General features: G+C 37.7%; 1 protein-coding gene across 4 annotated transcripts in view; it reads right to left on the bottom strand.

The window, feature by feature from the left end:
* The window catches only part of LOC307143307 (UDP-glucuronosyltransferase-like), a 41,980-nt gene extending 27,260 nt beyond the window's left edge, over window positions 1-14,720 (bottom strand). The window contains exons 1-5 of one of the 4 annotated variants that reach the window (XM_079844784.1): window positions 14,650-14,682; window positions 14,350-14,501; window positions 5,709-5,839; window positions 5,484-5,569; window positions 4,354-5,397 (exon numbers count right to left, since the gene is read on the bottom strand). In XM_079844784.1, coding sequence (XP_079700910.1) covers window positions 4,354-5,259 — 906 coding nt within the window. In that variant the 5' untranslated portion in view covers window positions 5,260-5,397; window positions 5,484-5,569; window positions 5,709-5,839; window positions 14,350-14,501; window positions 14,650-14,682. Of the gene's footprint in view, window positions 1-4,353; window positions 5,398-5,483; window positions 5,570-5,708; window positions 5,840-14,349; window positions 14,502-14,649 lie in introns of all 4 variants that reach the window. The other 3 variants (XM_079844783.1, XM_079844781.1, XM_079844782.1) reach the window with 3 other exon arrangements.
* Window positions 14,721-15,080: the final 360 nt, after the last annotated feature.

Below are 15,080 nucleotides of genomic sequence, written 5' to 3'. Positions count from 1 at the left end.
TGATACTATAGGTTGATAAGAATGGTGTACAAGTGTATCAATGGTGCACCAGTCCTAAAATTACCCCTAACATTAATACCAAATCCTAAAATCTGATTGTTTGTCAGCTTTGTATGTTGTTCCAGGACTAACAAGGGTGTTGATGTTGCAACAGGAACATGTGGAACTTGGCAAAATTAGGTTACCTAAAAATGACTCTGGCAATGAATTACGTAGACACAGAGTTCAATTAGTTTTTTGTTAATACCTTTGTCACTCTTTCCAGCCTGGATTCACCTGAAGTCACACAATATGTCCTGACTCCGTGCCTACACTATGCCAGAGACTTACCTATGACGGTCAAGTCAACTTGCTGAGCGTGGACATTTCACTCACATTGGATGTGTCAATGTCACATTCGCATAGGCCGTATGCTACTATTTGAATTCATGATTGGTTGACTGCCAAATGAAAATATTAAACAGAACAATAAAATAGCATTAACTGGTTAATGGTAATTTCAAATCTGCGTTTCTGTTCAGAACGATTAAACTTGATTTTGTTTATGTTCCTGTTAAAATAAAATTTTCCATATAGGCTACTTAATAGTGTGTGCTTTAAAACTCTGCATATCCTATGAGTATTAGATTAGATTAGATTAGATTCAACTTTATTGTCATTACACAAGTACAAGTACAAGGCAACGAAATGCAGTTTAGGTCTAACCAGAAGTGCAATAGCAGCAAGTGCAGGATATATACAATGGTTGCGTAAGTGCAGGACATAAAAATGTTCTGAATATATATAAATATGTATAAGTAGAGAGATGGTTATTACTATAAGTAGAACTGAATTTACAGATGAATATATACAGTGAATAAATATACAGATGGCTATTACTATAAACAGAATTTACAGGTGAATATGTACTATGAATAAATATACAGATGGCTATTACTATAAACAGAATTTACAGGTGACTATGTACTATGAATAAATATACAGACGGTTATTACTTGAACAGAATTTTACAGTTAGAGGTATACAATAATATGTTAGGCTAATATGAGGAATATAGCAGTGGATTAAGTTAGTACAATAAATTATGGACAGAGCTATCCGAAAGAAAGTGTAAATATAATAAAGTATAAATAAAGTATAAAGTGTAAATAAAGTATAAAGGTGGTGCTCACCTTCGTCAGTGGGTTCTTAATTTCACAATTAATTCCTCCTATCAGAATCATGTTGGGCATCAGGGGTTGGGGGAACTCCAGACTAAAATCATAGCGCATCAACCAGACAGCTCCAGTGCTCAGGATCTCAGTCAGGCTCACATCTCTCTGCAGGAAGTTGGATGTCACTTCCTCAAAGGACCAGTACATTACCTTACACATCAGTGGCTCCAGCATGCTCACAAGAACGTTCACAACACGCTGACCAAAAGACATCCGGTCTGAGTTTTTTGTAAAGAAACGTGGGATATATGAAGGAGGGTCTGGACGGGCTGTGGCTGCAGCCTCACATAGCAATCCCCTTAACATGTACACCGCAGGTACGGAAAGATTATATGCCAATATGGCCCCCATTGGTAGGGCAGGATCAGTTAAAACAGCATCAAAGTTTTGCTCTCTCAGAAACTCTATAAGCTCCTGGTTCTTGAACAGACTTTCAGTTGTGGAGCCCATTATGTTGAACATCTTTATCATATTGCCCACTGCTGAAGTCACACTCTTCAGTAGGGACTGCCCTGGGGTTGTCAATTCACGAACATGCTCGGTCAATATCTTGTTGAACAACTCCAGGTCATATGTGACCGGAAATGTCTTTGTGATGTAGTGTTTGCCAGGACCCAAACGCATACTGATCTCTGGCATCACCACAATCACTGTGTGACCTCTGCGTCCCATCTCTTCTGCCACTGCCTTCACTCCTGTCCAGTGACTTCCATCCATTGGTATCACTAACAGCTTCCCAGTCCAACTGCTCTTCCCAGACGGACTCTGGTCCAGCACAGCACAACAGACTATACTGATCACTAGACATACAAACTGCTCTGCAGTGCATCTTTCTAGCCAAAAATGTCTTAAAACAGGACTGACGTTGGGAACCTTTACCTCAGTGTGTCCGTTTGTCTCACTATTTGTCCAAATACATGAACTGGTTGCTTTCGCAATTTACGATTAGAGAGACAGCAAGTAGATTGCTTTCCAGCTTTTTAGTGGCTAGATATATATGGGAGGGGAATTTTTTTAATCCTAAAACACTTTTATGGTATTTTTATGGTATACACAAAGTCTGTTGAAAGGCTAGCGCAAAGAAATTAGTGTCTTTTTTGTACAAAAAAATGGAAAGCTTAACTAAACATTTTACAGTTTGCCAGTTGCACACAGACTATGCTGGTTAATGATTACATAATACTTGAGTAAACAGAACTATTATTGGTAATGCTAAATGATATTTCAACTATGTTCAAAGATGCAACCAATCTACAAAACATATTCATGCAGTAGAAGTTTAGCTGATTTATAGATTTCCTAAAGAGCTTATTCTCTGTCATTGTAATAAGCAGTGGCTTCTCAAGCCAAAATATATTTTTTGTGCACCCTGAAGAAGACTGAAGAAGATCACCTCTGCTCTGGCCTCTGATTTGACTAAAGGTGCTCATTAGAATGTCAGAACCCATTGATGAAAACATTTGTTCATCAAAGACATCATTTTTTGTGTGGAAAAAACGAGGGACATATGCAGAGTAAGGCATGTTCATATGGGCAACATGCTTTATTGGTCTTGGAACAACAATTCTGTAAAAAGATAAAATAAATAATAATAATAAATCTCATACGCGCAGGTTAAAATCTCATACTTTCTTTATAGTTCCTAACTTAAAAAAATCAGGCTGTGTGACTATGAGGAATGATTACCCCAAAATATATGTCTGCATGCAAGTTCGAGGGACTTTATTTAAATTAAATACATACACCTCTTTAGCTATTGTCATGCACCAGCGATTAAGCTAAAAGCAATCTACTTGATATCTATCAGATCGTGATCAGCTAGATATCAAGTAGATAGCTATTTATCTTGTAAGTGGCTAGGTGCACAATGTGGGACATATATGATTTCTTTTTTGTTCTAAAACATTTATGGTATTTATACACAACAAAAATCACTGACAAGTAAGCACAAGAAAAAATAAGTGCGAATGCTTAACTTAATATTTTACAGAGTTTGCACATTGCACAGTCATTTCTGGGTAAATGATTACTATAACACCACTCTAAACTTCATTACTGACTGTTGCTAAACAGTTCAAAGTGACAAACCTCTACATATCATGATGCATCAATCAAAACTAATCATTCTAAGTAATCAATAGTTTCTCAAACCAAAGGATACTATTTGTTCCCTCTGATAAAGTGCAAAAATTACATCAGTGTTAACCTCAAAACCAGACATTTTAAAAGCAACCCTTAAAGGGACAGTTCACACAAAACTGAAACGTCTGTCGTCATTTACTCACCTTCATGTTTTTTTCAAAACTGACTATATTTGAGAAATATCTCAGTGTTTTTGTCCATAATTGGAAGTCAACTGTCACCAAAACGGTTTGGTTATCAACATAAATATGATGTAGTGATGACTTCAATGTAAGGTGTTTTGTATTGGGAGAGTTACTGGATCGATTGGCTGAACATAAATAGGCCATTAGTAGGGGTAATGAAGAATATCCTATGGCAATTTTTTTTAAATTAATGCATAGTAATCCATGCATCCTTAGAATACTAGGTATTGATCATGTCAATAGTACTATTATAGTAAAGGGAATAGAGAAATTAAATTGAATCAAAGAGAACCTATAAAAAAAGTATATCTAGGATTGAATGAGACTTTTTTTGGTCATTAATATTTAAAGTGGCGATATTGAGTATGGAAATGAAATGTATTGGTGAATGTTAAACGCTGTAAAGAGATGTTGGTCACATGACAACTGTTAACTAATCAGATGACTTAATGAATGATTCTGCTTTCACTTGTTGCTGAGTTTGTTGTGTTACTCTCCTGCTCTCCCTGAGGAAGGCATAGATTTTTTTTTTTGTATAGCCATCTGATAATCCTAAAGTTTTCTTTGATGGACTATCCTTCCAAATATCTTTTTTTGTGATCCGCAGAAGAAAGTCATATCGTTTTTTAACAACATAAGGGTGGTAAAATTATTTTTGAAATATACATTTTTGGGTGAAAATGTTCCCTTTAACTATCCCTTTAAGCTGTAAACCCACTTCTAGGCCAGGTGTAGTAGCAAGTTGAGGCAAACATTTTTGTGATTCCAATTTAAGAATCCATTCAAATGTTTAAAAATATCTCTGCACTTACCTTAGTCAGGGGACTTTTCATGGCACAGTTAATCCCCCCGATTAGAACCATGTTTGGCATCAAGGGTTTAGGAAACTCCAGGGTGAAATCATAACGGAGCAGCCATAGAGCTCCACTTTGCAGGATCTCCACCACACTTACATCTCTCTGCAGGAAACGGGAGGCTACATCCTCAGTAGACCAATATATCAGTCTGCAGAGCAAAGGCTCCAGGATGCTCACTAGAACGTTCAGCACACGTTGACGAAAAGACATATGGTCTGAATTATGTGTAAAGAACCGTGGGACGTAAGAGGGAGGGTATGGGCAGGATGTGGCTGCGGAGTCTAGTCCGCAGGGTAAGCCTCGCAACATATACACAGCAGGTAAGGAGAGGTTATAAGCCAGGATGGCACCCGTTGGCACAGCTGGGCTGGTGAGTACGGCATCAAAATTCTGCTTCCTAAGGAACTCCACCAGCTTTTGGTTTAAGAGGAGACTCTCAGCTGTGGCCCTTTGGAGGTTCACAAATTTCCTCATGTTACTGATTCTGGTGCTGATCTTCTCCAACAGAGGCTGCGGCTTACTATCCATCACCTCAACATTCCGAGCTTGGAGTTCATCCAGTTGTTGCTGCTCATACGGAACCGGAAATGTTCTAGTAGTGTAGTGTTTACCAGGTCCTAGCAGTACACTGACCTCTGGAATGACCACCATCACTTTGTGACCCCTGCGGCCCATCTCCTCTGCTACAGCCTTCACACCAGTCCAGTGACTTCCGTCCATGGGCACCACTAAAAGCGAACCAGTCCAGCCAGATTCTTTAGTCTGTATCGTCTCTCCCACATCTGCAAAAGCAAGCATGAGGCACCCCACAAATGCAACCAATCTCATCTTTAGGTCTTCGTGTTCAAAGAAGAGATGCATTCTGCCAAAGATTCCTCAAGGTCTTGTGCGGCACTCTCTTTGAATCTCTCCCCATTCACTGTATTGAACAAACTGGCTTGTTTTTCCTCTGTGAATTCCTTGCAGGATTAACCAACTTAAAACGGACCACTCTTAAAACTGAATCAGAAAGAGAAAAAAATGTGAATCACTTTGACTAAACAGAGGGGAAAAAGAGCCAATATATACATAACAAAGACCCTGACAAGGTACAAAGTCCAGCTTATCCTTTGCTTTCTTTTTACTGGCTGATATCACATGACCTTTGTTACCGTTTCCAGCCTGGGTTCACCTGCAGACAATATAAGATAATAATGATGACTTTGATATTTAACTTATTTACAATGACATCATCTGATTTAGCGTCATAGTCTCGCAGCATATACAGATCTTTTTTCAGCAGTAACGTATCATGTAAATGAGATGTTCACCTTTGTCAGTGAGCTCCAAATTTCAGTTTAGAGCTCATATCGGGATCATGTTTGGGCTCAGATCCTTTTTTTGCAGGAAGTTGGACTGCATTGAGTGAATATAGTCATGGTGACTGGCACAATGACCTGCACTGAAAATGTTTTTAAAGGGATAGTTCATCCAAAAATGAAAATTAGCCCATAATTTACTCACCCTCAAGTCATCCTAGGTGTATATGACATTCTTCTTTCAGACGTATAAAATCTGAGTTATACTACAAAAGTCCAGGCTAATCCAAGCATTAGAATTGGATTCATAGTTGCTCTGTTTTTGAAGTCCATAAAAAGTGCATCTGCCCATCAAATAACATGCTCCACGTGGCTCTGGGGTATTAAAGGAGAACTCCGGTGAATTTTTAAGTTAATCTTGATCGTTATACCTTTGTGAGTACTGTCTATAGAAAAAAAACCGAACCGGATTGGTGCTTGCAACACGGAGCTGTTACAGTTAATGCCCAGAGCTCCTACTCAGCTAACACGGCAGCTATGGGGGCATATACATAAAGAGTGTCTTTGTGCCTCTTAACAGACACAAAATGCAATTAAAATGTCTGACCGAAATAGTGTTTTAGACGGCAAGCTGTAGTCTCGCGCTGAAGTCCCGTGGGAACTCAGGTGTAGCCGGTAAAATGTAAATAGTCCAGGTGGGAGGAGCGTTGTGTGTGTGAAGAGTGATGATCGGCTCACAAGTGAAGAAGAAATGGTTCGTAACGCTCCTCCCCAGATTTTTTCCTGAATTGCCGCTGGTGTTGCTCTACAAGAGATTAAGTTAAGTGCACCTACACTCTAAAAAATGCTGGGTTAAAAATAACCCACGTTGGGTTGAATATGGACTAACCCAGCAATTGGGTTGTTTTAAGCAAACATTTAACCCAACCGCTGGGTCAAAACAACCCAATTGCTGGGTTAGTCCATATTCAACCCAACTTGGGTTATTTTTAACCCAGCATTTTTTAGAGTGTAACCATTAAATGACTAGGTTGTAAATAGTTTTAAAATTAAGTATAGTACAGTCAGCGTACACTTTATTATGCCGTTTGCTTGTTGATACTGTGTGCAATAGTGTAATTATTTTATTTATGCTTAAATATTTATTTTCAGAATTTATTTTCACCACTGAACTCTTTTTTTTTTTCTTGTTCTACATCCCCTGTTTTTACTATTTGTAGTTCAATAAATGTTCCTTTTTTAAATTGTACATTTTAAATTGTTATCATCATGATCATTGTGTCATTTTTATGATGTAAATTGAGGGAGCAAAAGCAGTAACGGCTCCAAATATCGGCTCAAGAAAATCGGCAGCCCGTATCGGTCATCGGCTAAGGCTGATAAAAAAAAAAAAACGGTATCGGCATCGGTCGATCCCTAATAACGATCAAGATTAACTTAAAAAGTCACCGGAGTTCTCCTTTAATAAAGGCCTTCTGAAGCGAATCGATGCGTTTGTGTAAGAAAAATATCCATATTTAAAACTTTATCAAGTAAACTTTCGACCGACCGCCTTCCCTGTTCAATTTATGGAAAAATTGTTGAAAGTTCCCCTGCCGATCGAAGACTAACGCGACCAGGTACACTCGTCATGACATCACGTACGCATTTTGAGTTTTCACTTTCAACATTCAACATGGAAGGCCGTCGGTCGAAAGTTTAGTTGATAAAGTTTTAAATATGAATATTTTTCTTACACAAACGCCTCGATTCGCTTCAGAAGGCCTTTATTAACACCCCAGAGCCGCGTGGAGCAGTTATTTGATCGGCAGATGCACTTTTTATGGACTTCAAAAACAGCAACTATGAATCAAATTCTAATGCTTGGATTAGCCTGGACTTTTGTAATATAACTCAGATTTTATGCGTCTGAAAGAAGAATGTCATATACACCTAGGATGACTTGGGGGTGAGTAAATTATGGGCTAATTTTCGTTTTTGGGTGAACTATCCCTTTAATATATAAAAAAAAAGTCTTCAAAAAAATTATTTATAATGCATTACTTTGTAAAAAAAAAAACGTATACAACGGCCATGTACCATGATTGTAAATTTGACATATTTCACTCTTCTGACTGCTATAACAATCTCTATATTTTTCCTCCTCTTTTGGAAAGTCATACAAATCGTTTTTTTTAAATGTTTTTATTTTGCTTTTTGAGGAAATGCAAATACAAAAATTATATTTACTGTCGTCTCTTACAATTTTGAGAACCCCGAAATGTGAAAAGGGTATTGTCAATAGCGGGGTTGGGCAAATATACATCAAAATGTATTTTAAAATAAAATACCAAATACCTTAATTTTAAGTGTATCAAAATAAACTACGAAATATAGCAGCCACATCATGTATCAAAATAAACTACTGTATTTTAAAAATACTAAAAACTACTTTTACAAGGGCGCATGAAATTTGTCCGCAAACCTTCCATCATTTGGCCAATTTAAGCTATCCCTTCACCAGAAACAGCTTTTCTCTGGCCATTTATTTCTCATGCAATAAATCTGACATATGCAACCAGTTAACAGATAAAATATTCACATATCCCTGTGATTTCCCAGGTGAGGGTTAAAGAAATCAACAGTTTAATGTTTAACAGTTTGTGAATGATTCATAATTGTATCCTAATTTAGTTACTTTGTGTTTGCTAATGAAGGGCATACTTTGCATCAGCGACACTAGGTGCGTTTACATGAGCACTGTAATCGGTTTAAAAGTCCAATCCGAATAAAAAATACTCCACATAAACACCTCAATCGGAATAAAAATGGCCAAAGCGAATGAAATTGTAATCGGTTTGAGAGGGGTGGGATAAACCTTTTCATGAACCGATCAAACGAAAAATTCAACCATGTAAACGATCTGATCCGATTACTTTGAGTGCACGTCTTTCTGTGACGTGATATACAGCGCGCGCCTCCTCAACTGAAGAGCGCACACCGCGCTCACACCAGGCTAATTGTTGACAAGAGAGGAAAGTTCATTTTTCTGATGTATTTGTAGCCTGTGAATTTGGGGCGCTCTCTTTTCCCCCTCTTCTCCCTCTTTCTCCGCCTCTCGCGCACTTTCACTTTTTCCCGTATTGCTACGTCACCTAATATGGGTGGGAGAGGTTGGCAATTAAGCGCAGGCAGGTGTATAGGCACCTGGGGTCCTCATGCCGGTAGCCATTCATTGTAGCTAGCTACTGACGCGTTGGAGTGCAGCAGTGTTCCTGGGTGCTGTTTGTCGGGCAAGGTGTTACCGAGTGATTGCCAACGGCGCTACTGTTTTGTGTGGGTGCATGCGTTTCCAAAACACGTTTGGAAAGCCTAGAGTGACAAGCGTATAGAGAAGCGTCCAGTGACCATGGTGAGTGCGTGAAGCACGGAACACTGTCTACTCACCCAATCGCTAGCTTGCAAAAAGAGGCTACAGCAATCAGATTGTCGGCTGATGTTCTCTTGAATGTGTTTGAATGTGTGTATATACAGGTGCTGCTTCATAGACATTTTTTTCCGTTTGGTTTATTGAGTTATTGTATTTTTTTTTTCCTTTCTTTTCTTTTCTTTTCTTTTACCACTAGTCGGTGGGCTGTAAGATATGCGTGTTAGTGAACTGATGGTGGCCACCGGCTAGTGGTTTCTTCTTTTTGTTTATCTCCCTTCCCCTTCCCTATTAATAGCCTATTGTGGATTGGGCCCATAGAATCGATTCGCCTACCGGGCTCTAGTCTGGTTTCCTTAGAGTGTTTCACCCATTTGAACCCGATGTGTGCAGTGTACTGCTGTGACGTGTGCATCTGTTGTAATAGCTTAACAAGCAATGTTGTTGTGGTGGGTAAGCTAAGTTTGTAGTGGTTGTTCTACTCTAAAGTGGTGTGCTTTAGCTCACGTGTGGTATCGAAACCTGGGCCTGTTTAAGCTTACATTCTGGTGGCTCACTCTACTCTGGCTTATCCCTGTTAAATGATAAATTTGTGTTATTTATTGACTATCTAAAGCGACTCATTATTTTAACTAAGATAAAATAAACATTGTATCTTTTTACTTTGCTAAACTAAGCCTGTGTGTGGTTCTTTAAGAAAAGAGTCCCCTTGCTCTTACCAGTCTTGTCCAAGGGGTGGCGTAGTCAGTACTTTCATCGCCCACTAGGGGGCAACATATTAAACTTTTTATTTCGTTACATGTTATGAACATGATGTTGGAATAATGACACAGACATAGCCTGGCTGGTCCGTGTACTTGGTGGCCAACGGATTTTCGTTTTAAAAGGAAAAAAACAAAAACGAAAAACGGCTTGTTTCCCAATTTCCATTAGTAAATAGGAAAACAAAAAATGGAAAACAATCCATTTTTCTTTTTTTCTTTTGATATTAAAAGACGGAAAACAATCTCATTATCCGATTGTGTTTATAGATGGAAATCAGAAATCAAAATATGACCAGTTTAAGAGAATGGCTCCTTTATTCGTTTTTTCGTTTAAAAAAAAACGAAAAAACGAGATTTCGGCTTGATTTTTCGTTTCACGGGTAAAAAACGGATAAATGACTTCAAAATTCGTTTTCCACATGTGGGTGGTCATGAGACGCCCTTTTCCGCTGATTGGTCAAGCAAACCTGAGCATGTGACGTCATCAGCCCTTCCCCAGTTCTGTGTAACAAAATAATAGTCTTCTTAAACTGTACAGGGCATGGGCTTTCTTCTGTGCAACTTAACGCGTTTCACAGAAAAAGTTATATCAGAAATATGAAATATTAATCTGCACCCAGCCTGATTTATTTAGCTGTGTGGAGTAGGCTAAATATGTGTGGTGAAGCTGCGCAAGACAGCGAAGAGCGGGTGTGACCATGCAATGTTCAGACAAGTGTTGCAGCAGTCATAACTTTTCTTTACAATACGCTCGGTTTTGGATAAGGGATGGTCATTGCAAATACTGTAGGCCTAATACATATCGGCAGAGGGTGGGTAGCATGATGGTGATTTTAAATTTTACTGTAACTGTAATCATAGCCGCGAGCGAGAGAGAGTAGACAGCGAGGAGATGATTGACTGGACGATATAGCGGAGGCAAGCGCAAGATAACTTTTGTTAATAAAAAATATTGATTTGTTTAATGTAAGAGTTTGTCTTTGTTTTATTGTTGTTGTTTTCAATCAAATAGGCCTAATAGTGAACCACAAACTGAGCATTCGTTTTAAAGGGGAATTTCCAAAGATTTTTTATATATTAATGTGAGTATTTTGTGTCATCGTTTTTTTAAATAAAAGTTTAATATACGTAGGGTTTTTTTTTTTATTGTAGGCCTACAATTTTTTTGTAGTTTTGTAATTTTCACTAAAAATGGTAATGCTGGTAATGATGGAAATTCATGGTATGCGGGTGTATCATGTAATTTGCTTATTCGTTTTGTTAATAACGAATAATGTTAATGTTTGTTCAAAGAGTGGAGGAAGATCAAAATAACCACTACAGCTGCTGAACGTCATTGACAAATCTTTTCTTGATAAATGTATGGATAACACAAGTTATGGTGTTGTCACAATTAATCAGTGGGAAAATATCCAACTTTAACGTTGCTAAATGGCATCTATAAAATTATGATTTTCTCTTCTATTTAAATGCACATTTCTTTTAGAAATTGATAGATTTATATACTTGGAAGTCATGCAAACCAAAAATAAGTAGATCCATATAACCTTAACCTAAAATGGCTAACTCATCATCACTGTCATCACATGGAAGAGCTAACACTATATTGCTTTTTCTGTAAATGTATTAACATATACATTTTTAGAAAATAAGACATTTATTTATACATAAATACAATTTAACTACAATAAACACTTAAAATAAATACTGAAATCATAGTATTTATGCTACTATCATAGGCTACTACTAAAATATTTAATTGGTAGGATGCATTCCATAGAGGGTTAAGAATAGGGATGTGCCAGTGAGGAAATTTCAAATGATTAATTAACTTGTTAACATTAATCCTGCATTTATCAAGAAAATATACACTGATCAGGCATAACATTATGAAATAATATTAACCTCCCTAATATTGTGTTGGTCCCCCTTTTGCTGCCAAAACAGCCCTGACCCGTCGAAGCATGGACTGACCCCTGAAGGTGTGCTGTGGTATCTGGCACCAATGTTAGTTAGCAGCAGATCCTTTAAGTCCTGTAAGTTGCGAGGTGGGGCCTCCATGGATCGGACTTGTTTGTTCAGCACATGCCACAGATGCTCGATTGGATTGAGATCTGGGGAATTTGGAGGCCAAGTCAACGCCTCAAACTCGTTGTTGTGCTCCTCAAACCATTCCTGAAGCATTTGCGCTTTGTGGCTGCACATTATCTGCTGAAAGTCAACAAGCTTGGCCCCCCCTCTGGCCCCCTAAATTTGGAATCATATCGCATCAAACTATTTTCTGAGAAACTGGTTGCAATGTGCAGTTTTGCTGTGGCGGTATGTGATGAAAAGAGTAGGCTACTTTATTGTGTCGTGACCAATAACCTAGGCCTACAATAAAAAAAAACCCTACGTAGGCTATATTAAACTTTTATTTAAAAAAACGATGACACAAAATAGGCTACTCACATTAATATATAAAAAATCTTTGGAAATTCCCCTTTAAAACGAATGCTCAGTTTGTGGTTCACTATTAGGCCTATTTGATTGAAAACAACAACAATAAAACAAAGACAAACTCTTACATTAAACAAATCAATATTTTTTATTAACAAAAGTTATCTTGCGCTTGCCTCCGCTATATCGTCCAGTCAATCATCTCCTCGCTGTCTACTCTCTCTCGCTCGCGGCTATGATTACAGTTACAGTAAAATTTAAAATCACCATCATGCTACCCACCCTCTGCCGATATGTATTAGGCCTACAGTATTTGCAATGACCATCCCTTATCCAAAACCGAGCGTATTGTAAAGAAAAGTTATGACTGCTGCAACACTTGTCTGAACATTGCATGGTCACACCCGCTCTTCGCTGTCTTGCGCAGCTTCACCACACATATTTAGCCTACTCCACACAGCTAAATAAATCAGGCTGGGTGCAGATTAATATTTCATATTTCTGATATAACTTTTTCTGTGAAACGCGTTAAGTTGCACAGAAGAAAGCCCATGCCCTGTACAGTTTAAGAAGACTATTATTTTGTTACACAGAACTGGGGAAGGGCTGATGACGTCACATGCTCAGGTTTGCTTGACCAATCAGCGGAAAAGGGCGTCTCATGACCACCCACATGTGGAAAACGAATTTTGAAGTCATTTATCCGTTTTTTACCCGTGAAACGAAAAACGAAAAATCAAGCCGAAATCTCGTTTTTTCGTTTTTTTTTTAAACGAAAAAACGAATAAAGGAGCCATTCTCTCAAACTGGTCATATTTTGATTTCTGATTTCCATCTATAAACACAATCGGATAATGAGATTGTTTTCCGTTTTCCGTCTTTTAATATCAAAAGAAAAAAAGAAAAATGGATTGTTTTCCATTTTTTGTTTTCCTATTTACTAATGGAAATTGGGAAACAAGCCGTTTATCGTTTTTGTTTTTTTCCTTTTAAAACGAAAATCCGTTGGCCACCAAGTACACGGACCCGGTCTACACCATCTCATCTTGACAGCGTTTGCTGGCTTCAACTGCGCCTGACAGTAGTGACAGAATAATTTATTTTTCTGAGGTGATTCTTACACTTTACGACAAATAATAAATAGCTTTTATAAAACTGTACAAGTCCTGGTGGCCGTTGAGAGCTGTCATTTCAACGGGGAACATTCAAGCTGCTCTGTTTCTCGTAAGTTAAGTTAGCTATATATATAAAAAAAAATTCAACATCTGCTTCAAATTGGTTAAGTAACATTACTCACAGTCTACTTTAATTGCTTTTGTTAATATTTATACCTTTGTGATTATGGTATCTTTCCTTAATCATCTGAAATATATATGTTTAGTACTACTACTAATGATGCTGAGCACGTTTTGAATGCTTCATTCATGTTTCACCGTATATCCTATGTTTTTATTAATAATTTGAGAGCATTTTATTGTTAATTTTGTGTTTTTCAAAATAAATGAATTGAATTAATTTTTGATTCCGCATTCATCATTCACAGCTGTTGCCATTGTATAGGACATAAATTAGGTTAAACTACTGCATGTCCGCCCACAGAAAAATAAATAAATATAAAAATTACCAACACAGAACTATTGATCCACGATACGTAACGAATCTGAGGCGGCAGGCAAACTGTGTGCGCATGTCACAAAATGATTCCTACTGAAAGTCAGCACATGTAAACACCAGATCGGTTTTGATAACGTCTCATGTAAACAGTCCACCGAATCTTTCAATCTGAATGATTTTAATCGGAATGACAAAAAAGTGCGCATGCAAACGTGGCAATTGAATCTATTGAGAGCCATTGAAGTATAGAGGACACATATTTACACATTAATAGTATAGTAAGAACCGTTATACTCCATAAGAGAATACTACAGAGCAGATATTCCCAAACATTTGAAAAGTTCTAACAAAAACAGTCAAACTTATGTGTGAATGTGGGTGAGAGAGCAAGTTTGTGATTGAGTCTGTGAGTGTGAGAGAGGGTGTGTACCTGTGTGTTATATGTAGCCTGTGGACTACATTGCTGAGGTCTCTTTAGCTACTGGTGCCCTTAAGCACAAGTTTTTCAAAAAAGTGTAGCATTTAGGCGTCGTCGATAGGGCCGGTTTTTCAGTCCAAAGGAAAATAAACGCTTAACTGGAGCTGAGGATGAGACGATCGTGTACTTAGCCTAGGCTACTAAAACGAACACCAAAACTTACAAAATACAAACTGTAAACACAAACTGTAAAACATTATGCAATTTAAGCAAAACAAGTGATGGAAAGCTGGCAACCTGCACGATTCTTACCTTGACCACATTCTTCCATGAATTTTCTGTTCTGAATATGATCTCAAGTCTGGGCAAACTACTGAGTAAGCACCAATCAGAGGCTGCATTTTTATGATGTCATCATGTAGACTACTTACAAAGTATTTTAAAACTACATAACACTAAAGTATTTTTTTAGTATTGTGTATTTTTTTTGTAAGTATTTTCCATTTTCATCAACCCTATCAAATGACAAAATCCTATTTTATATTTGTAAAACACGTATCATAAACACTGCCCAAAGTGCCCATCCCTGGTCAATGGGACAGAAATATATATTTTTAATATACATTGCATTTTTGTAGGAAGCATTTTGATAAATGTACCTCGTCTGACCACAGGGTGGTGCCATTACAATGAATGAATGAGCAGGGTAAGAGGCTGGTAGTCACATTACCAATTCGTGTTTA

This window comes from Gobio gobio (genome assembly GCF_949357685.1).
Source record: "Gobio gobio genome assembly, chromosome: 19".
Lineage (NCBI taxonomy): Eukaryota > Metazoa > Chordata > Actinopteri > Cypriniformes > Gobionidae > Gobio > Gobio gobio.
This window is presented reverse-complemented; position numbering and strand designations above follow the sequence as displayed.